This window comes from Elaeis guineensis, chromosome 7, assembly GCF_000442705.2.
Source record: "Elaeis guineensis isolate ETL-2024a chromosome 7, EG11, whole genome shotgun sequence".
NCBI classification, from domain to species: domain Eukaryota; kingdom Viridiplantae; phylum Streptophyta; class Magnoliopsida; order Arecales; family Arecaceae; genus Elaeis; species Elaeis guineensis.
In genome coordinates this window covers 73,825,994-73,850,567 of record NC_025999.2, presented here as the reverse complement: position 1 = coordinate 73,850,567, position 24,574 = coordinate 73,825,994, and the positions used below count along the sequence as shown (strand labels likewise).

Below are 24,574 nucleotides of genomic sequence, written 5' to 3'. Positions count from 1 at the left end.
CTCCTCTTTAAAATCCCTCTTTTTTTTGAGTAGGGACGACGATGACAATAACAATAATAATAAATATGATAATAATAGTAGTCATAAAATAACATGCTCGAGTTCAAGTTAAAAGATCTAATGGAAAATTGCAGCCCCAATGAAGCTCTCAAACTACTAATATGCATATCCTCCATCCAATCGGTAATTCATTTGCCTTCACGATAGGTTCGGAAAATTGGTACATGATCGATGGAGCCTAATAATTTGAAAGCATCTATGAAATATATATGGATGGCAAAGAGGATTTTATTAGTATATACATAAATCTTCTGCCACTTTATGTATCATCGAAGAATGTTTTTTCTTTCTCTGCTTTTTATTGTGATAGAATGCCATAGTTAAAGCTATATATGTCCAATGTTGTACTAACGACAATATCCCCAAAATAGCAACCCTTTTAAATCCTTAGATGAAAATGCTAAACAAAACTAAAAATAGGGAAGCAAGTCTCAAGAGTTGAAATGAGTCTCAAAACTACTCTTTTGCTTACAGGAGGTGATTGCTAGGCAGGTACACGGCCCTTTATCCCTGTAACAATTTGAAAGGAAACACATCATCAAGTGGATTACTAATTTTTTAATTGCCAAAGTTTAATAGGTTATATTTATCAGGCCTCTGCTCATCATGGGGAAGGCTATTTTTATTAAGTTCATGATAATTTAGAGTTGCCATCTGGCAATGACCCACATGCGCGATCACATCTAACCTAATTTAGTTCAAGAAAATTTGTGAATATTATTCCAATTCTAGGCCAGAAGTCTAAATGACATATGGCATAACTATCATATGATATACTGAATAATGTATGCATATAAATATATTAGCATGGATTATTTATATTTGATAATTTGATCGTCAAGTCAACAATGGAAAACTTCAGTGTAGGCACTTCATGTTTTTTGTAATGTCCTAAAAAATATGAAAGGTGTAATACAAATGATAATGCACATACGTGAGCATATATTTTAACTAATTGTGTTAGATTATATTATGTTACATTAAATATTATGTTGTACTATATTAATTATGTCATATCATATCATATTATACCATATCACATCATATTGAGTGGCGGCCGGTGATGGCCAACCATACAAGTGATTTCTTAGAAACGATCATATCACATTGGATGGCTGCCCAAGCATACCAGTGATTTCTTGGAAATGATCATGAACCATGATAATCACTTGATATAACATTTCCTGGTCTCATAGAAACCTATCCTAGTTCTAAATAGACCAAAGGATTAGGACTTCGATAGAACTTTATCAGTGAAGAACCTTTATAGTAGAGAAAAAGGAGCATCAACCTCTTATTCATGGCATGCTACTGAATTATTGGAACGTCAAGGGGAGAGGAAGACCTGTTAATCGTTCAAAACTGGGCATCACTGCGCAAAGGCCCACAGGCTTAAATGTGAACTTCCAGTGGCCCCTGAGGGGATTAAATAATTGGGGCCAAGAGCCAACGACGCAGTAGCTAGGGAAGTTTCCAAGTGCATCCGGCATCTTGCTGTATATGAGTGGAGCAAACCGGAGACCCACAAGGAAACTCTTTCGTCCATCTACTGAATTACTCGTTCACGTGGAAGCTGGCACACGTTGTGGTCCTCAATAGTTCCCATGGCATATATACTTGATTCATTAACCGAAACCTAACAAGAGGAGACCACAACTTTCATGTCCCATACTCTTATTCCCATTATCCTATAGAATAATGTACTTGCGTCATGATAACTCCGTCTAAACCATGTACAATGATTAAAAGAACACTAATAAAATCCTAAGGAAATGCCTTTCAGAAGTTTGGAACCTTCCATCCTATATTTAACGTTGTGTGCTCGGTATTTTAACCATTTCTTTGTTTTGATACTGGCATTGCAGCTATGCTTCGGATAGCATCGAATGATCAACCAAGTACTATTATAGTCTTTCTACCAAAAAAAAAAAAAAGTACTATTATAGTCTTAGACGGCGCCTTTCATGATGTCGAACCTTCCAATCTTATATTAGTGCAAATGTTCATACTAATCCTTATTAAGCAATGGAGGATTTTCTTAGAGGATGGTTGGTGCACTGGGTATCGCTGTCCACCGCCATTCGGTTGAGTCGATGGAGTGCACGTTGTGGGTTTGGACCACTGTGGGGGAGTTAGATATTAGGTAGGTGCTTCTAAATGTCCGATGAATTGGGGTTATCTGTCTGTGGTCCTGGGACCTTTAGGATCGGTACTGAGTTCAGCTGACCTTGTCGGGGTGGTCCAACCCCACGGGGGTGAGAGGTTAAAAGAGTGGGACTCAAGCCAAAGATGCTATGCTTTATTTACCACAGTCTCTTGCTAGCTTAACAGTGAAACTACAAGCAAGGCAGCAAGTGTTATTCGAGGGACCACTTACTGCGATGAGGTGATCTATAATTTTTTTTTTTTTTTCTCTTCGTTTTAGACAAATGCCATGAAGTCTGAAGTGAATTGTCTTGCATGGGTTATACTCATGATTGTGGAGTCATTTGTCTATCTCATTTCATGATAGAATATGTATGCAAGTCTTGCTTGTGCTAAAAAATGAATTAATTATAAGGAAAGCACTGCTTTCTGACTTCCCCGACTTTGTCCGAGTTGCACTCCCATTATTTCAGACATAAAAGTTTATAATTGAATCCTTTTCAGTTAGCAAATTGGTCCAATGTGATATTGATGTCGATCTCCATTGATCGAATTTCCATGAAAATCTCACGTAATGATCACGTATACGTGAGCATTAAAATATGCTAAAATCTCCAATATATTCTCCTTGTTTAATTAAAGAGGAAAAAAAAAAAAAATCTCTTAACTGTCTTCGTGGACTTTGATGACTCCTTCCACACTTGTTGATCTACTGCCTGCCTCACGTCACCCCCTCTTCCACCACCTATGTCCCTCATGGCTATCATCCCCACCCCGGTGACCATCACTTAGTTTCACCGAGATAGTCTGGGTCTTTTTTTCTAGCTTTGAGACCTCGCCCCTTCATTGTTGTTGCTGCCTCCTCTCTCCACTGCTCTTTTTTCTTATTCTGTCTTCCCCTACTTTTCTGCTTCTCTTGTCTTGTTTTCCTCCTCCTCCTCTCCCAGCTCATGTCCTCTACATTTCTAGCACATCATTGCTGACCACATTTTCTTCCATGCTCTCCAAAATCCTCTATATACTCTCCTACTTCCACTCTACTTTTTCTCTATGAAAGTCCCACCTTTTCCTCCATTTCAACCTCGAAGTCCTTACCATTGCCATTGCCATGACTCCTCTCATGGAGAAGACCTCCACCAGGTGCAAGTACAAGGTGAAGGAACTTTCCTGGGCTCGCCAAGCTTGAGATGCCTAGACTCATGGCCCACCTAGCCCCTCCAAGCTCTTCAAGGGCACCTGCATCTCCTGATCCCTCCACATCATGACCATCTAGAGCTTGACCTCCGGTGGAGGTTGGGCTTGGCGAGGTTGAGGGTGTGTAGCCGCCAAGCTCATGCTTGATCTGGTGGGGTCATCACTTGGAGGCCTCGATCTCATGGAAGTTAAGGGAAACATTTTCGAAGACGACGGAGAGGTTCTTGTGGCTGCACACGGTGGAAGAGGATCGATGGAGTGAAGGTAAAGGCATAGAGGGTGAAGAGATTTCGGGAGACAACGAAGGCAAGTATGAGGTGATGGAGGGTAGAGGAGTAGAGCAAGACCTGGTGGAAGCTGGTGGTACCGTCACCATTCTTGAAGGAGACGGAGCCCGTGGGGGTGGAGACGGTGACATAATTTGCCGTCATCTTTGGTTTTCGGACTAAGACAAAGGATTTAAAAATTAAGGAGAAGCTTCGGTTTGGTTTTCCATGGTAGCATAAATGAGGAGTGTTGAAATTATTGTGCCAATATCCATTAAAAAAAAAAAGAAATTATTGTGCCAATATGGTTGCGAGCATGTTTAATCTTGTCATGTCATGTCATATAGATAATTAACTAGCTATATTTGTAAGTGTCCTCAAAGTCTACTTAGTGGAAAGAGGATAATGTTAGTGGAGTTAGTGAAGAGTCATTACTTTATGGAATCAGTTTCCTGGAAATTCAGATGTCCATGAAGAGCTCTAGAAAAGTCGCATTAAATGAAGTCTAAATACTTGACGGTCACTCCAGAAAGATCCCCAGTGTTTTTGTATACATCCACGAAGGGTTCATCTCTTTTAATTAAATAAGCTAATGATGTGTTAAATGTCCCCCAAAATTAGTCCTATAATCTTATTTGTTTAGCGAAATATGAAGTGTTTGTGCGTTTCTCAAAACTTGTATTTCTTAAAACTCTTATCAAAATGGTGCTAACTACACTTTTGAAAATGGTCATATTCCTGATAGAAATATGGGCAGGCTGCAGATGAGCTGAGTCGAGCAAGCTTAATTTCAGTTGCTCAGGCTTGGCTTATTATGTTGAAGGTGTGGGCAAGCATAAGTTGAGCTTAATTACTTAAGTATTTAATGGACGAGCTTGATCAAAGCTATCATTTATTTGGTCCGGAGCTATTACATTTATGGTCCTTTAGGTTGCATCGATCGTAGAGTAAATTTTGAAAGGACAAGATGAGGAATATTTATTTTGCAGGATAGAAGATTTTTTTGGTATTTAGTTGGAGAAAAAAGTACAGAAATTAAAATATATTTAGTGTCTGCTAGATTTGATTTTGATTTGCATTTTTATAACAAGTTTGGAATTACCCTATCAATTTCTTATGTTTTAAAGGATGGATGGAGGTAAAAGAAGTTATTGAAGGAAACAGCTTCCTCTTTTCCTTCCGATGGTGGCCTATTCCATCATTGTGATGGAATCGAATTGTACTTTGACGGCCCACCCCATGTTAAGTGAAGTCTTCCCAAGCGTTCTCCTTCTATTTCTTTAAAAAAAAAAAAAAATTGACTTCACTTCCCGGGCAAGAGAGTTGATTATTTTTTTTTCTAAATTGTTTGGTTTTAGATAGAAAGACTTCTTTTCTTTACTTTATGTGACACCCTGACATATATGCTCTCAGCCAGATGGCCCAGCCACAACCTACGTTCAAGAGCTCGGTACTTCATCAATTTCATTTCACATTAAATATCATATTTCGCTACGTCCTTTATCAATGCGAGAGCTAAAATATCTTTTACCAATGCCGTATCCAATTAGTCACCATAAAAATATTCCTTCTAGATGTATTTACAAAACAGTCAATTAAAAATAAGAATACATACGTCCAAGTAGTCTCAACGTTGCCATGGGCATGGTCACTCAACTGAGAGGAATAGATTAAACTACTTAATAGCAACTTCAGCTTTCGCCACTTCATCACCCTAAGGAACTGAGCCATCAAAGCAAATTCTAATCCTTTGCCAAAAAAAAAAAGAAGGGCAAATTCTAATCAACTTATTGAGAGGTGCCCAAGTAAAGGATTGTTCAGTACTTGAGGAAGGCCTCAAGTTTGAAGGAGTAGCCCACAACCATAGATTGAGCGGCGAGCTCCAACATATGTCGATCATGAAAAGACTTCATTTGTAAAAATATTTTGTGCAATTTTTAAATTTTCTAAATCTGATGCAATTCTTATAACAACCTCTCCGAAGCCCATATGCTTTTCGATGGCAAATATAGTCTTAAAAACAAAAAAGCTACCCTAATCTTTCCGCTTCCATTAGTCACATCATCCACCCCATCTCTTCAATTGCAACATAGCCGAGTCTATTAACTTCGCTTTTATTTTTTCATGCTACATTCTCTGCAATGCTCTCTCTAGTCGCATGTTTGTGCAATTATGCATTAATTGCACATAGTTCATTGACCATAAAGGGAGAAATAAAAAAAAAAATAATTTTATTATAAAAATATATTCGGCCACTCAACATTAGAATTATATCTTATGGGGGGAAAGAGTATGAATTCATTATTGGATAACCCACTGGTAGATATCAATATACTCCAAAATTCATCATATATCTATTTGCATAGGTCTCAAAATAAAAAATGAATGATTCGATAATGAATTTATGTGGATAAAAATAAATTAATTTTTTTTTATAAAAAAAATATACTATCCATCCAGCACTCATTCTGTCTCGTGCAGAAATTTTTTGAAATATCTAATACCTAATGGTTTAGTAACTCAAATTTTATTTAAAAAATAAAATCTTAAAAATGTTCATTCAATTGATGAGCCGAGTGTTTAGTTGGTGGAGGAATGGGAAGATCTGGTGTCCACATGTCCATCCATCAAGTGTGCATGAACAATTCCCAGAGGCCACATGCATGTGTTTTACGGATTCACATTCTTAAGCCATTTGAAGCATTTATTGGTTATCTTGCTTTTTGGTCAACCTTCATGGCCGCCTGGAAGAATTGCCCAAGAAGCTCGGACCTGGAAGCCCCCCTTGCCCCTTCAAAGCCGCAAAGCTGTCTCCACTGGCTTCTCCGAAACGAGCTTTGCTCTATGGACACCACCTGGTGCACTCATCCCCTACCGAAGAATCCTTATATCTCATCTTTCCAATTAATCTCACTTTCAAGCGCTAAAACCCAGATCCTAGAAGGTTCTAATAAATAATAATTTTCCAAACCATCCGAGAAAATTAAAAATTGCAAGGGATCTTCTACAATGATCAATCCAAAAAAAATATCCTATTCTTTATCCGGGGCAGGTAAGTGAGGAATAGGCAAATGGCCTTGTTCCGCAAGGCATATCACTATTTGAGAAGGTGATGGTGAGAAAGGTTCTGTAAGCTCACCGGTTGGTGGTTACACCTAAACTCTTCCAAGAGTTGTTGGCGATGGCATTTGGAATCTTAGCCTCAGATAGCTGGGCATTGAAGTTAAGCTTGTATAAACACCAAAAAAAGATGTTGACCTGGTATGAATGCCAGAAAAGAAAAGCATACAGTTTCAGAGGAATGTATATCCTTTGAGCTGGGAACTGGGAAACTGATTAATAGAACAAAGAAAAACAAAGTAAAGGAGGGGGAAAAGGAAAACATGTCAGCAAAATTGAAGCATATACACTTTAGTGTTTAACCCTTCTACCCCCTCCTTCCTCCCTCTCCCTACTTCCCTCTGTACTTTTCTCACCCTTTGAAAAGTTGAAAGCAACCGCACACTGTTCTCTCTCTGGTTATTTTATTTCCACTTTCTTTATTTTTCCATATATAGAGAAAGAGCAACAAAACAAAACCCATATGTCACTCAAAGGATTTGCTGCTAAATAGCTCATTAGCCCCCCACCCACCCCATCTCCCTCCATCCCTCTCTCTTAATAATAAACATAATATCCAACTTCACTGTGACTCCTTCCAATAATTGTAGCACAAGTCTCTGCATGCCAGTGTCTGCATCCAAATGTGTAACCTTTGATAAGGTGGGCAGCGTTGTGAGGGTCCTTAACCTACACCACCACAGTTCCCTTCTCTCTTTACATTTATTGTTCCCTGTGGAATCCCTGTCAGGGATTGAATGGTTGGAAAGCCCCTAACCAAATCAGTCTTCTGTTGCCCCTGCTGCAGTTGTCTGTAAGTACTGACCAGTCTTCAGTTCCTGGTCTTTTGGCTTGGTGCTTTTGCCCTTTTCCTTCATCCCCTGTTCTCTCCAGTTTTAATACTTTTTTAGAGGCTCTTCCAAGGTTCCTGTAATACTAGTCTATTTAGGCTTCTCAAGATAGATTTTTCTGATCTGGGCTCTAGTTCTTTTATGTGTTCTTGGATGTCCACTCCTGCTTTTTGATTCTCTGCGTGCACTTTTAGGCTGTGTTTTTGGGCTTTTCAAGATGAGATTTCTTGAGCTGGGTTGTTAGATTTGCTGCTTCCATCTTGTTTCTTTTAAATCCTTCTATTCTTCTGTCTCTTTCCTCTGGATTTTATACTGGATTCTAGTCCTTTTGTTTGTTTTTGAGTCCTTTTCTCTTCTTTAGCTTTGCTTATCGATGTTTCTTGGCTCAAGTTTGCTTCATCGGTATTGGTCTTCTTGTTTGGTTGAGTCCTTGTGGGAACTTGTGGAGGGGGAGGTGTGGTGGCAGGTGCTCTGTCCGATGGACTGGTGATAGAGGCAATAAGTAGGATTGATAGAGAGAGGTGTGAGTGGGTGCGAGAGGAGAGTGACAGGAGAGGAAGGGAAACAACAAAGTAGAAGGAAAGATATTAAAAGAAGGCAAAAAGCAAGAGAGGAGCAGGGAGCATAACAAAGCAGTAGACGAGTTGGAGAGGGTTGCTTTCATGGAGTGGGATTTAAAGATGCCTCCTTGGGATTTGGCAGAATTGGAGCGTGGCACCGAGCCCAGTATTGGTTCAGTGGTTGGTTCCAGCAGCGGCCCTGGGCAGCAGCCTAGCAGGCTCGATTGTTCTATTGATTTGAAGCTTGGGGGTTTGGGAGATTTCGGATCGTCCAATAAGTGGACAGACCAGCCCAGAGTGTCGACGATGATGGTGTCTACCTCCGGTCCATCGAAGAGGCCTCGAGCCCCAAGCAATGGCAGCCAGAATGCTGCATGCTCGGTTGATGGTTGCAAAGCAGACCTGAGTAAGTGTAGAGAGTATCACCGGCGGCATAAGGTTTGCGAGGTCCACTCCAAGACCCCAGTAGTGATGGTAGGTGGGCAAGAGCAGCGTTTCTGCCAGCAGTGCAGCAGGTAATGAAACCAGATTTCATGGGAGAGATTGGTAAATCTTGTCAATTTTGTAGTTGTACAATGGTTCCTACTTGTACAGTGCAATTGTTCTGTGTTCTGTTCGCAGGCATTCCTATACTTGGTCTTGTTGTGTTATGGTTAATTTTTCTGAATGTTTATTGGTATACGATTTTGATGTTTCGGATGGTTGCTATTAATTTTATGACTGTACACCATAGCGACATCTATCACGGTTTGCTTTGAGAAACCATGGAAGATAAGTTGCTGTGCCTTCATTTAATTCAAGTTTGACTGCTATCAAAAAAATTTTCCACTCTTTAATATAATTATCTTTATGGTTTTTAACTGTAATTCTTTTGTTACTTTTGTGGAAATATAGAGAAGGTTCATGCTTCTTAACTTTTGTGGCTATGCACTGAAAATAAACGTTTAAGAAATCTCAGTGGCAACAGCAGTTGTTGATTTAAAGAGTGGATGGATCGTTTCTTTTTGATATTTTGGGAGTTTTTTCGGATTTTATTCCCCCTTGCACTTAATTAAAGCATTCCGTGTGATTTAGCAATTTTATGTACTTGCTTTTGTATTTGACTTTAATTTTTCAGGTTCTTTTTTTGTATAAAACTTGGTCTATTTGACCCTTACTTTCATACTTTTTCTTTCCTGGTTTAATTAGTGAGGACCTTCTTAAGACGCTTAGTTGAGGCTGCTGGCATGGTGCTACAACGTGAAATAGTAGCCATCTGCCAAGCAGTGCCAGGTTTATGCAAACTTCGACCTAATATTGTTCATAACCTTTTCTAAAGTCTTTTTAACTGACAAAAATTAATGCATCACATTATTGTCTCTCTTATTGACCTTGAAGTTTCTCTTATTTTGTTTTCTCATGTTGTTATTGTTTCCATCTGTTTAATACCTTAATTGACAATTTTTGTTGCCTGACTTGACTTTTGAAACTTTGAAATGAATGGAGTAATTCAGTTTGTCCATCGTATTTTCCAACTATACATATATTATCTTCAAAAAGTTATTGTAAGACTGTCCTTTTCTTTGGTTTTATTTCTTGCCTCGTGCTTGTTCTGCTGCAGATCTCAATCTTGCTCTTTATTCGACGGTATCTGTCAAATCTTCTTGCTGTCACATTTTTTGCTTTTGCTTATTTCACTTATGGCCTTGGAAGACTAAAATCTTTTCTCTTTATTCTGCATTTCTCCGATTCACAGAAAGCATTAAACTTTTCCTTTTTCCTCATGAGCATGAATATGTGTCTTATTCCTAGGATGGGCAATTCTATTTCCACTCTCTGGTTGTCTGCTCATTTTCTGCTCTTTTCATGAGCCTTGTCCTGGCTTATTCTCCTTTCCCATCACCTACAGCTTCTATCTTCCAGTTCTTGTTAGTGCACATTGAATTCTTTGGATCCGTATTGTCTAACCTCCTTTTGGAACTCTGGCAGATGTCATTGACTACTACAACTGCCAGTAAATTCGTGCTTCCATTTTCCTCTCTTTTATGTCTGAAAGCAAATGATAGATTGAGCGGGCATATCTTCTCTTGAAAGTCTTCTTATTTCGAATCCCTGTCCCTCTAGTCTACTTTTCAGTGAACTAAGTTGAGTTTTTCAAATCATAGAATAAGCTGGCGAGCTCTCAGTTGCTTTAAACTGCTTATTGTGGCTAACTTCTGCGAAGAAAGTTCTGAATGATTTAGTATGCTTTTCCATAATTAGAATTTCCATATCTAATAATCATGTAGAAACTCCTATCTTCCTGTGAACTCACAGAGAATTTTTTTCATAATGATTTGATCTCCTGATGGGAAATTATTTGGTTCAGATAAACCTTTAATTGGTTTCTGGCTTGTAAGATTGTCCTCACATTCTGTTGCTAATGTATCATCTACCATTAGGTGTTAGTTGTCTTCCTGCTTATCCAGTGCCATAGACCCTGTTACCATAGGTGTTGTCATCTTGTTGTCCTTAGCTTTAATGCATGTGCATCTATACCCAAACCTGCCTTCTTGAACCAAGCTCCTCTTTTACAGCGTTTAGTCTTTCAAGGTAATCCTTGACTATCGATGGTTTCTCTCCTTTGTTCCTTGTTCTTTTGCCCCCTCTTTAACTAGAACTATACTAGGAGGAAGCCAAACTGAAATTGGGGTGAGGGCGGAACTGAACACGTCATTAGTATCCAACATCCAATGACTTCACCGACTCAACCAGTTGTCACCCTTGACTAGCAAGAGGTTTTATCCAACCAAAAGCCTTGGAATATGTCTCACTATCATGCTATTGTACTTCATCACGGTCTGACAACTTGTTGCTGGTAGGCTTGCTCTTTATCTTATTCCATGCTTCCTCTTACCAAATCCATAGGTCATCAAACTGAAATTGTTCTTCATTTGCATGAATATGACTACCACAAAATTTGCCACGTTGCTTCAAGACAATTTAATGGTAACTCCACGAATCATTATTAGATTAAATGAGAGACTTATAATGGAAACTCTTGTGACACCTTATGATTTTGATATTCTGATCTTAAACAATGATGAGAATTATTATGAACCCCCTTGAGATTAGCAACTTAAAGTTCGTGTAGTCATTCTTGACCCTTCAGATCCTTTTTGATTGTGCAGCGACATCACCAGTATTACCTGGAGGAGATGATCCTTGCATTTTATGCTTAAAGCTTATAAGGGAATTGCCATTGCAATTGTAAATGTAAAGGAAAATAATAAGCTGATACTTCACTACAGCTGCTGTTTTCACTGGCAAAGCTCTCTTAGAGTTTGATATTATAGATTTATATTCATTTAATTCTTACAAATTGTTTGCTTTTATACAAACAATATTAACTGATTTCCTGAAACCAATATTACTTCGAGCATGTGGCACTTAGTAGGAGAACATCAAAAGTCCATGATTCATGCCAATTAGAGATAAGTGGTGTAGAACTGATTGAAAAGGTATGTTATGTACTACAAAGACTATGACGGCCAAGGGTTCAAGTGGAAGTGAAGATATAAGGTAACCTATATGGAAGTTATGACTTCAGACTTGGAAATCTTGCTTTGATAGAGAAGCAATTCTTATTCAGAATTCATGGTGAAGAAAAATTGTAAAGATGACATGATATGGTTTTAACAAGTGTATTTCTTTTTGTTATGCATAGTTATACGATGTTCAAGAGTTGCCTTGAGTAAGTAAAAGAATGATACCTCTAACAGTATGAACTTTGCAAACTACATTATTTGTGGCTCATGATTATTTTGTTTTCAAAGAAAATTGTTGCCTATTAAATTCTTGACTGTTGCAAATAGCCTTGAAATAAGACACCGCACAGCCAATTAAGATGATATTTCCTATTCTTTTCCTGCTAATCAACCTTGTATTTTCTTGTTTTAATTGTCCAAATGGTCATTACATTTTTAGCAGTGGTACTACTTGATCTATGATTTTGTAATGTAAAAAATAATTAGGACTTTTATTGCTCTCAATAATCACCTAATTAAATTACTATTCCCATGCCATATATGCTTTCTTTATTTGGAAAGTTAATATCATATTATATAGGTTGAGGTGTTGTGGGTGGGACTTAGCACAATAGTAAGACTGCTCCATTTTGACTTGGGTGTCGCAAGTTCAAAATATGGAAACAATGTCTTCAAGGCTATGTACATTTGGCTCTCCCCAGACCTCATGATAGCTGGTGCCTCATCAATTTGGACAACTTCTATATAGGTCAAGGTGTTCTCATCAATGGATAACAAGTGTTCTTGTCAATGGATAACAAGGAAACTACATGTTATAGGTGGAAGCAGTGGAAACACTCAGTTTGGCATGAAAGTATCTCTTTTACATCAAGGAGATTCTTTATTTCATTAGTCAAAGGATTTAGATATTGGATTGTTTATGCCACATTTGCAGTTCCTTATCTAGATATACTTGCTATTTGCTATCTTGTCACATCACCTTTAGAGGTGTTTAAGAATGTGTACTTTGCTTATGAGATGCTTTATTTAGTGTTCACCATTTGAGATCGGATCATTTGATTCAGGAGGATCTCCAAACTCGATGTGGACAACTTTGGCCATTAAGGATAGGGCTGGATAGGGTTCAGAACAAGATCTGCCATATCAGAAAGTAGAATCGCATGCCAAACTTTAAAAGGTCATAATTTGGTTATACAATGCTCAATTGAAATTTTTTTTATTGGGTATCTTTACAAGATCTACAACTTTAAACTAACCCCCTAAAGGTTGAATCAGGCAAAATTCCATCATTTGGACCTTGAAATGGATTGATCAAATTAAAACTTTCCTTTTCTGAAAATACTTTGATCAGAGATTATCTTCTAATCTATGAAGAATTAGATTGAGTGATAAAAGGCAAAATTGAAATAGAAGTCAAGATCTACTTTTTATAGAATTGTAGTATTTTTTCATGATGATTTATATTAGTCATATTTTTATTTAGATCTAGTCTTTTTTAAACTAAGAAGAGGAATCCAACCTAATTTGTATAAGGATGGACATCCTTCTTGAAACCAGGAAGAGAATTCCAACTTAAATTGTGTAAAGGAGGACTTTGCTATTATAAATAGAGGTTGTGTACCATTGCTTAAAGGATATGGAGAATCAATAAAGGAAAAGGGAACTTCAACTTTGCTCTCGTAATTCTTCTATATTTTTTTCTTTTTTTTTTTATGGGATTTGAGTTGAGTGGGTTGAAAGAAATCTTCTTTCTTCTCGATCAGATCAAGTTGGTATCAAAGCCTTGATTCTTCACATCTATAGGAGAAATTGGGATTGAAGCAGTGGTCCTCTACATCTATGGGGGCCTTAGTTTATGGTTCAGATGTATGAGCAATCAGAAGAACTATCCATGATTCCATGCTTTAAGTATATTAAAGGATAAAGACAAGTATAATTACTAGTTCGTTCTTAATGGATGATAAGACTGAAGTTTGTCCTGAACAACTAGAGGAGAAGATTGCCCAACTAACCAAGATTCTCTTAATTGGTGATACCTTCATCAAGAATACCTGCAACTCTTGTTGTAAAGCTGTCTTCTACATCTGTAGAAGATCCTGTATGTAGTAAGGAGGATGAGCAACCTAGAGATACATAAAATCTCTCTCTTCAATCTTTTAAAGTTGAAGCTTTAATGGATATCCTCGTATACGATGAGATTATTGATACAGAAAAGCTAGATAACTGGTTAGACCAGTTAGAGATCTAGTTTATTATCTATGGATACTTTGGTGTCCAAAAGGTAATTTTTGCTCGTTTTAAGCTTTCTAGCCATAATCTTATCCAGTGAAATTTGTAAATGAGGAATAATGACATTTCTAATCTAATATGGAGCAAATTTAAGGGCCTAGTTAAGTAGTTCAGCCAATCGGCCATGAGAGTCAATGGATCAAGTGGTAGTGTCTATGGCAGAAGTATGATTAATCCATCTAGAGCTACACTATCGAGTTCAGGAGTAATTAATCTCACTCGGAATCTCCATGAACGATCATGCGATTTTCATGAAGTACATCGAAGGTCTCCATGAGAGCATTTGAAAAGAGCTAAAACTCTTAAAAGTTGAAGACATTATTGAAGTTGGCATAAAGCCTATGGGGATTGAGGAGAAGAATCGGCTTAGGGAATGCAAGAAGGGTGACAAGTTGAAGAAAAGTAGTGAAAATCTATATCAAAAAGAGAACAAAGCAGGAAGCATGTTAACCCAACTCACAAAATTTAATGTGATCACTACAACTTTTGCGGATACATCAAGAAGTATTGAAAGCTTCACATCAAATTGAAAATGAAGTGGAAGAAGCTAGAGGATGACGATTCCAAGGAGAAAGGGAAGGCGATTTTGAATATTGTAGAGGTTAAGGATTTGCTAGAGCTCGAGCAAGCAGATTCCAAACTGAGCATGATGGTGAGGAAAACCAAGACAACCATTGAGATATATCCAAAGGTGCTAGAGGTGCTCTTACATTGAGACAACAACTATAATAGTCAAACCGAAACTTTTGCTTTTAGGAAAGATTTTGATTGTAGGTTATCTTTCAATCTGTAAAGAATTAGGAAGCGATAGAAGACAAAATTGATAAAGAAGTTGAGATCTATCTCCTATAATTTTTTTTATTTTTTTTATAATTATTTTATATTAGTCATTTTTTTTAGAGATCTAGTCTTTTTTAAACTAGAAAGGAGAATCCAACTTCAATTGTGCAAGAGTGGATGTCCTTCTAAAAATGGAAAGATGAATTTGATCCAAATTGTATAAGGTTGCATTTTGCTATTATAAATAGGAGCTATGTACCTCAATTTAGGTGGTATGGAGAATCAATGAAAGAAAAAATAATGTAAGCCTTATTTTTGTAATTCTTCTATCTTCTTCTAGTTTTCTTTTATGAGATTCGAGTTCGGCGGGTCAAGAAAAATCTTCTTTCTCCTCGATCGGATCAACCTTATGGATTGTCATTTTCATTCATCTAGTTAAGAAAAATATTATTTAATTATTTCACTTCTTTTATTTGATTTATGAAAGAAGAATTATTTATATTAAGTATCATTTTTCCATCTTGTTTTAATTTTAGATGTTATTGATCTCTTTTTATTTGTACAATGGGGCCAATCTATAATAATCGGTCGGGGAATTCATCAACGAATTCCATCTACTTGCTTTGCAGTTTTCACTGTCACTGAGTGGTGTTGATTGGTTTACGTCCTTGCACCAAACTCCATATTTACGTGGGCTCATGCCTTTTATAGTGCTTCTTCCCATAAGATCTCATCTTTTAGTCTCTTTCCTCCTTTTTATGTATTTTATATGAGGATCCGTGCAGGCGTGTATTTAATCTCACATTAGTTATTCATTAGGAAGACCTTGGATACTTATACAAGGTCAAGAAGCCCAGAGTAATACTTTCGTCTAGCCTTTTTGGGTGAGATCCTAGATTATTATAAATGATATTGGAGCCGATCTAGCCCATAGTCTATGTGGACTAGGGGATATTGCAACATGGGTTTATTGCAGTTGACTACAGGCCGACCATGGTGTTTATGAATGGATGCATGGATTTGGATCCTTAGCTTGGTGAGGACGCCGTGGCTTAAATGGGGGAGAGTATGTGAGGACCTATGGGTATATATTTAGTTCCACATCGATTATTTACTGTGAAGATTTTGAATACTTATATAGGATCAAGAAATCTAAATAATACCTTCCAGCTAATCTTTTTGGGTGAAGTTCTGGATTGTTACATTTTATTAGATGGTTGATAATGAAATATGTATAATCTGATAAATTATTTCTGATACTATATTCTTCTATCTTTAGAGGTGCAATTGTAACCTTTGATCTTGAGATAGTAAAATAGTATTTCCTACATGGATACTCTCTCTCTCTCTCTCTCGACCACAGCTAGCATCTTATTTCTTACAGTATCAAATATAATAATTATCATTATGGCGGCATATCACTTAACCGAATGCTCAAATGAATGAATGGAGGTTAGGTTCATGATATATTAATTAAAAGAAAAAAAGGAGCTTCAGGGACTAGTGAAAAGAAACAAAGAAAGAGAGGAGCATTAAGGAAACTGAAAGAGGAGAAAGAGAAGCTTTTTTGCACCAAAAGATATACATTTATTGCTCCCTTCCACTTGAAACTATTGCTTACTATTGGATGCATAAAGAGTAAAACACCACCATTTTCAATTTATATTTTAGTATCAATCAACATATGGTGATAAGCAGTACATCTCTCGAGTTAGTGCAAATTCTCTTAGTGCATTATTTGCACTAGCCTACAAGGTATATGTGGTTGAGCTTCTCCAACTGCCTTAGTAAGATCATCATTTAGATACCCCCAGTGGTTGCAAATGAAAGATAAATTCTTTTTCAGCGAGCCTTCTCTGTATTAAAGTAGTGATCTATATGGTTAGCTTTGTCATGTTTAAATGCATTGTTTGTGGTATTTGTGGTTGTCCTATCATGATTACTATTCAAATACAATAGCTGATTTGGTCACCATCCAGATTTCTTCTTACTTCTCCAAGTCATCAAAATGGGCCCATAAGTGAGGTATAAGGAATTATGATTTCTCACAGATTTAATGGTGAAAATTTCATACTGCACATGCTTCTACTTTTAGGTTCTTATGATTGGCAATTGACAATGCAAGGTCTATCGAGGATTGGAGATACCTCCATATTTCTTGTCTTGCCATGATGGACTGACCATAAAAATGCATGAGCTCAATAAATACACAGTTTATATTTTATAAGATCCATAGAATAAGTGGGAGTAAGAAGGAGATCAACTTATCAATCATGTTCTGTTAGATAAATAGTTCTCTATAATTCTGACATTTATGTACATTCATATGCATAATCTTATGCAGGAGTTGTATCAATTGATAGTTTGTCTACGTGAAGTATGTTCATGCCATTGTTGGGTGTCCTAATATAGCTGACTTATTTTAACTAAATATTTTTTAGGCTATTCAATTTTTAATATTTTCCATTCATTCCAAGACCTGTGCATGTTCTCATGGTAATTGGACATTGCAGATCTTGTGTCTAAAAGCTGCCATTTCTTGGCAATCTCTATCTAGAGATGAATTATCATGCTTCTATTTCTGTGCATGTTCTTCCAGTGATCCTTATCACTAAAGCATATTTACAAACTAAGAACATGCCATCAACATACTACCAATGATTACTAAGAGACATCTCTAAAGTTGGACTTTTCCTTTTTTTTTCTTTTATTAAATAGCCTGTGAGTGGTGCTTCGGAGCATATTTTGCCATCTTCCGTCACCAAATCTCCATTGGAGTTAGTATAGGGATATTTCAGTTTGTTGGATTCTTGTTTCTTTTCATAATCTATTTCTTATTCAAGCATTATGAGACCCACTAATCATATCTTTTTCAGTCACATATATTGTAGATTAAGCATTTAAGCTTTAATTAATTGCTAAAATTGTAAAGTGCATTGTTATTTGGTCTTTTAACACCTTCTGCATCCAATTCTTGTGTTCCCATTAATTTCTCAGTAGTTCATAGTTTTCTAGGAGCCATGTTTAGTCTTTTTTGACCCTTGATCCCCTTAAACTGGAACATCATTGGTTCTGGCCTTTTTTAAGCACATTTTCATCTTGATGAATCTTGTAGATGATTTGATGTTCTAGGCATATATTGAAATTTTGTAACCACTAAAGTTTGCCGAACCGATACTGGAGGTCGTTTCAATTGGTGATTGGTTCAGTATGGTATGTGTTTGCATCATGCTGTGCCCGGGCATACTGAAACAGGAGAGGTGGGGGGGTGAGGGAGAAGCAGAGGGAGGAAGAGAGAAAGAGAGAGGTAGGGGGAGGGAGGGGGGAGAGAGAGAAAGGGAAGGAGTGGGAGAGAGGTGGAGGGGCTTAGCTAGGTGCTAAGGCTAGTCCCCACCTTGGCGGCGAATGCAAAGGAGAAGGTAGATAGCGATGGGGGGAGAGGGGAGGGGGGTGACGGATAGCATGGGGGAGACGAAGGGGTTGTGGAGGAGGCTGGTGGTGACAATGCGGGTGAATATTTGCAAGAGAGAGAGAGAGAGGAGAGAGAGAGAGGGGACCTCAGAGGGCATCTGAGGGATGGGGAGAGAGGACTTTGAAGGGATGGGGGCAATGCTCTGGAGGCTTTAAAGAGACTGCTCCGACCCAAGTGTTGAACCATTCTAGTCCTTGATCAGTTCAGTTTGGTATGGCCCAAACCACCTCGTTTGGGTTGGTTTGGCCTTCTTTGTGATTGCATTTCTTTCTTTTTGGTTCAAGGTCTGATATTCGGCTCTCCTCAAGATCTTTTCTGATTTCTTTGTCTATGCTAATTTGTGAATCCTCTACATTGGTAGTTTGCATTGTTATACTTTATAACATACAATTTTAGTGTGTGGGGGCATTATTTGCCTGTCCTTTACAAGTTCAATTTATTGATCTGTATTGTGTTTGTTTACTTCTTTTTACATTTCTTTTAGCCTGTAATGTTGTTGACTCCAACCAGCTAGTTTAGAAAGCTCACCATTGTCATCTTGCTCTATATGTGTTTTTCCCATCAGACCCTAGTTGAGTTAGGATCGTCTCACATATTCTTATATTGCATCTTGAACAGTCTGCACATTTGTCCTTTCCATTAGCCCATGTTTGCATTACTTTGCTTCAAGTTGTCCTATTTCCTTGTGAGTTTTTATGAGTAGAGAAAGTTATCTCTTTGAACCATTCAACATTCTTTGTCTAAGATTACGCTCCAATGCTGCATCACTGGATTGTCTGTCATCTAGCTTCTTTGTTAAATCTGTGTTTTTTGCTTGAGATGTTATATCTTGTTCTTGTAGTAGCTCGCTACCATGTGGTTGTTATGTTTGATGACTTTAATAAGCTTTAAAAGCTCAGTCATTGCTATTATTAACTATTTCTACATATATTAAACATTGGACCTCTTCCACTACCAGTTTTTATCTCTCTTGCTTTAAGATCCATGCGATGTTTAGACCAACCACTTTTGCTTCACATGCATTGCTTTCTTGCGCTGTGGTTATCTTAGACTTGGTTCTCTGATTTATGATACTAGTCATGAGACTTGTTTACTAATTTATACTGTAGCCTCCATCAGTGACCAGTCATCCTTTCATATTTCATCTTCAAGAATATATATATATTTATGTTACTTCACCATTTTGCTGTCTACCTTTCTCATCACCCTGCTTTTCTGCTATTTTATATCTGAGCCAGCCTTTTTACCACTAGCAAACATCACCATATAATTTCTATTGCTGCTATTTTTTTCTCCAACTTGTATAATTGTATTGTACTGACATTTCTTAGAGTTCCCTTCCATCACCTCCACTCTAGACTGCTTCTTGATGTTTCTTTCTCAGAGGCTGCCACCAGTTCACTAGTGATTCTCAGGTTATCTTCATCATGAATGTGATTTGCTATTGTGCTACATGCATTTCATTTTGTACTTTCTCAGATTAACTGCAAACCTACTTTTTTCCCTAACCTTCATTAGCTTTGGTTGAAACACCTTCATGCTCCACAATGCTTGTGACCTTGTTCATGGTTGTGCAGGATGTTACCTGAACATGTGACACAGCTGTCAAGTGTCCAAGTGTCCAGAAGAGTTGGACTTGGAACCTTCAACAAGTTGGGAGAGGCATGCATCCATATTATATGGATGTTTCTATAACAAATAATTTGTTGGGCGAATTTATTTTTGCCTGATAGAATTGTTAAAATTTTCGTTAAATGTTCAGACTTGAGAATTTCCAGGCATAAATGCCAAAAGTTGATCTGCAGTAGTGATGGTGTCCTACTTTTGTTGATCTATGTCATGGAGTATTGTAAAATGTTGAGATATCCAGAGTCATGGAAACTTCTTTATTTCTTTCTTGTCTATCCCTGCTTCCCTTGTTGGTATTGATTGTAGTGTCAACTGTCAAGGAATTGATTCAAGCTCATGTATATAAAAAGATAATGATACATGCGTCTATATATGAATATATGAAAACATGCATGAACTTATATTTACAATGCATATACGTTCCAACCCCACCTCCCCTCCCTCCCCCACAAAAACTCTGCAAGTTATTTTCATGGTTGATCTTCATATTGGCTGACACATGTATGGAAGATTTTATTTATCCAATAATGAGACATATGTATATATATATATATATATAAATATAATAAAAAATAAAAAAAAAAAAAAAAAAAAAAAAAAAAAATAATAAATATATATATATATATATATATATAAATGTATGTGCACTTATATTATATGCATATACATTCCAACCTGCTGCCCACAACCCTCCCTCCTCCTCCCCCCCCCCGCCAACCTCCCTGTGTGACCAAAAGTATGCAAGTTATTTTCATGGTTGATCTCCATATTGGCTGACACATCTATGGAGTGCTGTAGTTAGCCATGTATCATTCTGTGAAGAGGCAAGGTGGAGCCTGTTTCACCCTTCAAATTGATTGCAAGGGCTCAAATTACTATTGTTTCTTAGAGACAGCTTAGGTTGAGCAATGCATTTTCCCGATTATCCCTGCTCTTAGATCCAACAGAATGATATTAGCTGACAAAGTCGTATCATCTTACCATGTTCCCTCACCATGCACACAAATGCCAAGACTTTCTATTCAATATTTGAATCTCTCTCCCTCTGTGTGAATGAATATTCATTTGTGTTGTTTGTGCATTTTCATAGGGATTCCTTGGGATAAGAAACTATAGATGCACGGTGCTGTATTAATTTGTGCTTATTGGAATCCATAATGCTTTCTGTTATTTCTTTTCAATTCTGTACAAGTCTTTAAGTCACTCCTTTTCTAGACAAGATGGCCATGTTGGCATTCTTACCCTATTCATCTTATCTGAATCTTGAACTTTCCTTATATGCAGTATAATGACTTGACTACATCCTTTCACTAAAATTTTGATTTGTCCAGTGATCAATAATTGATCCATTCTTCAGTACAATAGCAACCACAGATGTCTTTGCTAGCGCTGCAGGTTCTAGCTGATAAAACAGTGACAAAGAGGATTGCCTCGAAACATGGAACTTTAACTGTTGTTTTTGCATGTGGTTGAGGATTCCTGTTATTGTTCAATATCACTGTTTGTTTTGCTCTGTCTAATCCTTGATTAGGACCCAATTTTGCCTCCATAGACCATTTTAGGTGCTATTATAGATTTTTCTCAATGTTTTGCTACCCTTATTTGTCATGTGAATATAATGCTCTCCCAGTGAGCTCGTAGCATTGAGTTAAGTTTGCATTTTTATGCTTGCACAAAACCTTTTTATTTGTGTTCCATTCTTTGTATTTACTGTCTTTACCATTACTGCCTGGGAAAGGAAACTGGGATGTGGAAACAGTATTGATGTTTTTTGTCTTGCTTTTTTTTATTTCCACAAATTAGCAGATCATTTTATCTGATTTCTTCTGTGCTAGAACACTATCTGCTTGCATTTAGGGGTGTTATCGTTCTCATGTTTTTCTTCATAAAAAGTTCAATATCCTTTATTCTTCCCACAGGTTTCATTTGCTGGTGGAATTTGATGAGGTAAAACGAAGCTGTAGAAAACGCCTTGATGGGCACAATAGACGTCGAAGGAAACCTCAGCCAGATCCTGCAAATTCTGCCACCATGTTCACAAATTATCAAGGTTTTTATGCCTGTGACTGCAATTCATTACAAGGCATTAATATTTTTCCATTGGCTGATGGCCACAGGATTGTGTAATGAGACCTGGAGAATTAGATTTGGTCATTAGAGACTTAAAAACAATGCATGATCATTCCCAACCAAAAACCAGAAGAATTCATCTAATTAAATGCTTAATGTCTGCTAAGTGTCTCCCTCAGACTGCAATTTCTGATTTTAAATTTTTCTTCCAGTTTGCCGAATGAGTTATCTGATTTATCCCTCAATGACTAAATTGCCTAATTTTCAGCAAATTACAGGTTTTAGCATTTATCTTAAATCTTATGCATGAAATATGAGCAAATTGTTTAAGTATGTTAAGGACACATTATGTTGCCCTTTGCACTTTTCTGTTTCTGAAAAAAGAAAAACAGGGCCAATGACCTATCATACCTCTGCTAAAGATATTTCTATTTTCTTTTGACATTTCAAAATATCAGTTCTTGAAATTTTATACTTCCAACACCTTTGTTTCCTTATTCCTGTTTGCATTGCTACCACCATACTTACCAATAATGCCACTGCCACCGCCTCTCTTAACTTCACTGCCGCTGGAACCCGATATGTTTTCCAAATACCAGTAATCTGGTGACATTGTCATTATTCCTTGCTGTTTCTTCACCATGCTGGCTATTTGCTCCCCTGTACTTGCATAGAAATTATATGACAACTTTAGTACTTGTTAGCTCTTCTCTATATCTTACTTCTATTATCATCTTTCTGAGATATTGGCATGTAACTGTTTGTCTTGGTGCTATTAAAAGCATATTCCCTTATCTTACAAATTTATTGTTTTCTAATAAAAAATCATCTGATGTACAGGGACCAGGTTTTCATATCCTCCTAGCTTTCCAACTGCCACACCTGAGCCTAACTGGACCGGAATCATCAAAACTGAGGAGAGCTCACTCTATGCGCATCGCCCTCCCCTACATCTCATCGACAGGCAACATCATTTCTCTGACTCCCATAGCTACAATAAAGAAAGAAGGCAGTTCCCTTTCTTGCAGGATAGTGAGACCACTCTCAGCAGCAGAACGGCACTCGAGACAGCTTCGGTCTGCCAGCCACTTCTTAAGGCCATCCCTCCCTCAGAGAGCAGCAGCAGCAAGATGTTTCCAGATGGTTTAACACAAGTCCTCGACTCTGATTGTGCTCTCTCTCTTCTGTCATCTCCATCTCAGAATTCAAGCATCAATCTATGCCCAATTGTGCCATCGGCCGATCGGATTCCCATGGGTCAGCCTCTTGTTCCAAGTCTGCAGTATGGTCTTGCTCGCTATACTCATTCACAGGCTTCCAATAGTGTTTCGCCGACTGGATTCACATGTTCGGGGGTGGAGGATGAGCATGTGGGTACTGTTTTGGTTCCTGGTGCTAATGATGCCGAGCTTCACTGCCAGAGTATTTTTCATGTTGGAGGAGAAGGTTCCTCAGATGGGGCCTCCCAAACTCTCCCGTTTTCCTGGCAGTAGTCAGATTCTGTTCTAACAAGCCAATCCTTTGAGTTTCTGCATTCCTTTGGTTGTTAAAGCAAAGCTGTTCTCCCCCCTTTTCTTTCTTTTTTCTTTTCATTTTATTTATCATGATCTAGATGGAGAATTACCAGTATGTTGCTAAATAACTAACCAGCGCTAGTATTTATGTAATCGTTTGAGTTCTTGATTAAGATCCTCAAGAAAGAGACTGAGTTTATATCCATGTTCCCATTATGGTTATTTGTTTTACTATACTGTTAATCTTTGGGAAAAATATACATACATTGGAGATTTTTGAAGGTTTTGTTTATGTTTTGGTCCTACATCAAGTAAATAGTGTTAAAAGGAAGACTTGATGTACTTATGATGTCCAATACTGATGTCAAGGTTTTTAGTTGTAGTCCCTCCATCTACTTCTAATCAACTCTGATAAGCTATAATAAAGTTAACAACTCTCCATATCCCATAGCATGGATATATGCAATTGAAATTTGGGGCTTGATTGTGGATTTTTGTTGTAGGGTTATTCTAGAGATTTTTGTTTTACTTAAGCGTGATAAACTGGTCTCTGGTTCCATTAGAAAATTTTCTTCCAGATGGGTTCACTATAGGAAAATTTGAAATAATCGATGCTATTTTTGGCCTTTGCCGATGCTTATATATATTGCTAAGTGATGCTATTTTTGGTCTTTGTCGATGCTTATATATATTGCTAAGTGCATCCATGATGCTTCTTCGAGTGTCGTGCATCAATTATAGAGGTGTGGGAATTAGATTGTCTAGGATAATATTTAAGTATCACAAAATTTGGACATGCAGATGCGGTGGTGATGTCACTGTCTATACAGATGCGGAGGTTGTGGACGGACATGGATATGGAGGTCACAGATGGCGGAGACGGAAGAGAATAGGTTGTGGTGATTTTGCCGTCCATGCGGGTGCAAAGGTCGCAGACGGTGGAGGTAGAGGGGATGGGTGGGGGATGGGTTGTGGCTCTTTTGGATGTCTTTGATCACCTCCATATCCAGAACTCATCTGGATTGCAGGTTGCAGCTCATCCGGATGTTGCCGCCCCTATCAGCATCCCATCTTCATAATCCTGAGAAGAGGCTAATCATCGTATCTTAACTTTCTATTTTTATACCTCTTTTAGAATT

At 37.6% G+C, this 24,574-nt stretch overlaps 1 protein-coding gene across 1 annotated transcript; it reads left to right on the top strand.

The window, feature by feature from the left end:
• The first annotated feature begins 7,654 nt into the window (after positions 1–7,654).
• LOC105049005 (squamosa promoter-binding-like protein 16) lies at positions 7,655–23,634 on the top strand. The gene is made up of 3 exons (XM_010928539.4): positions 7,655–8,690; positions 21,771–21,901; positions 22,762–23,634. The coding sequence occupies exons 1-3, from the start codon at positions 8,278–8,280 to the stop codon at positions 23,412–23,414; spliced, it is 1,197 nt and encodes a 398-aa protein (XP_010926841.2). The 5' UTR covers positions 7,655–8,277; the 3' UTR covers positions 23,415–23,634.
• Positions 23,635–24,574: the final 940 nt, after the last annotated feature.

Coding starts and splice junctions, on each gene's coding strand:
- LOC105049005 (XM_010928539.4), top strand. CDS start 8,278: ATGGAGTGGGATTTAAAGATGCCTCCTTGGGATTTGGCAGAATTGGAG. Junction 8,691..21,770: donor TTCTGCCAGCAGTGCAGCAG/GTAATGAAACCA, acceptor TTCTTCCCACAG/GTTTCATTTGCTGGTGGAAT. Junction 21,902..22,761: donor CATGTTCACAAATTATCAAG/GTTTTTATGCCT, acceptor TCTGATGTACAG/GGACCAGGTTTTCATATCCT.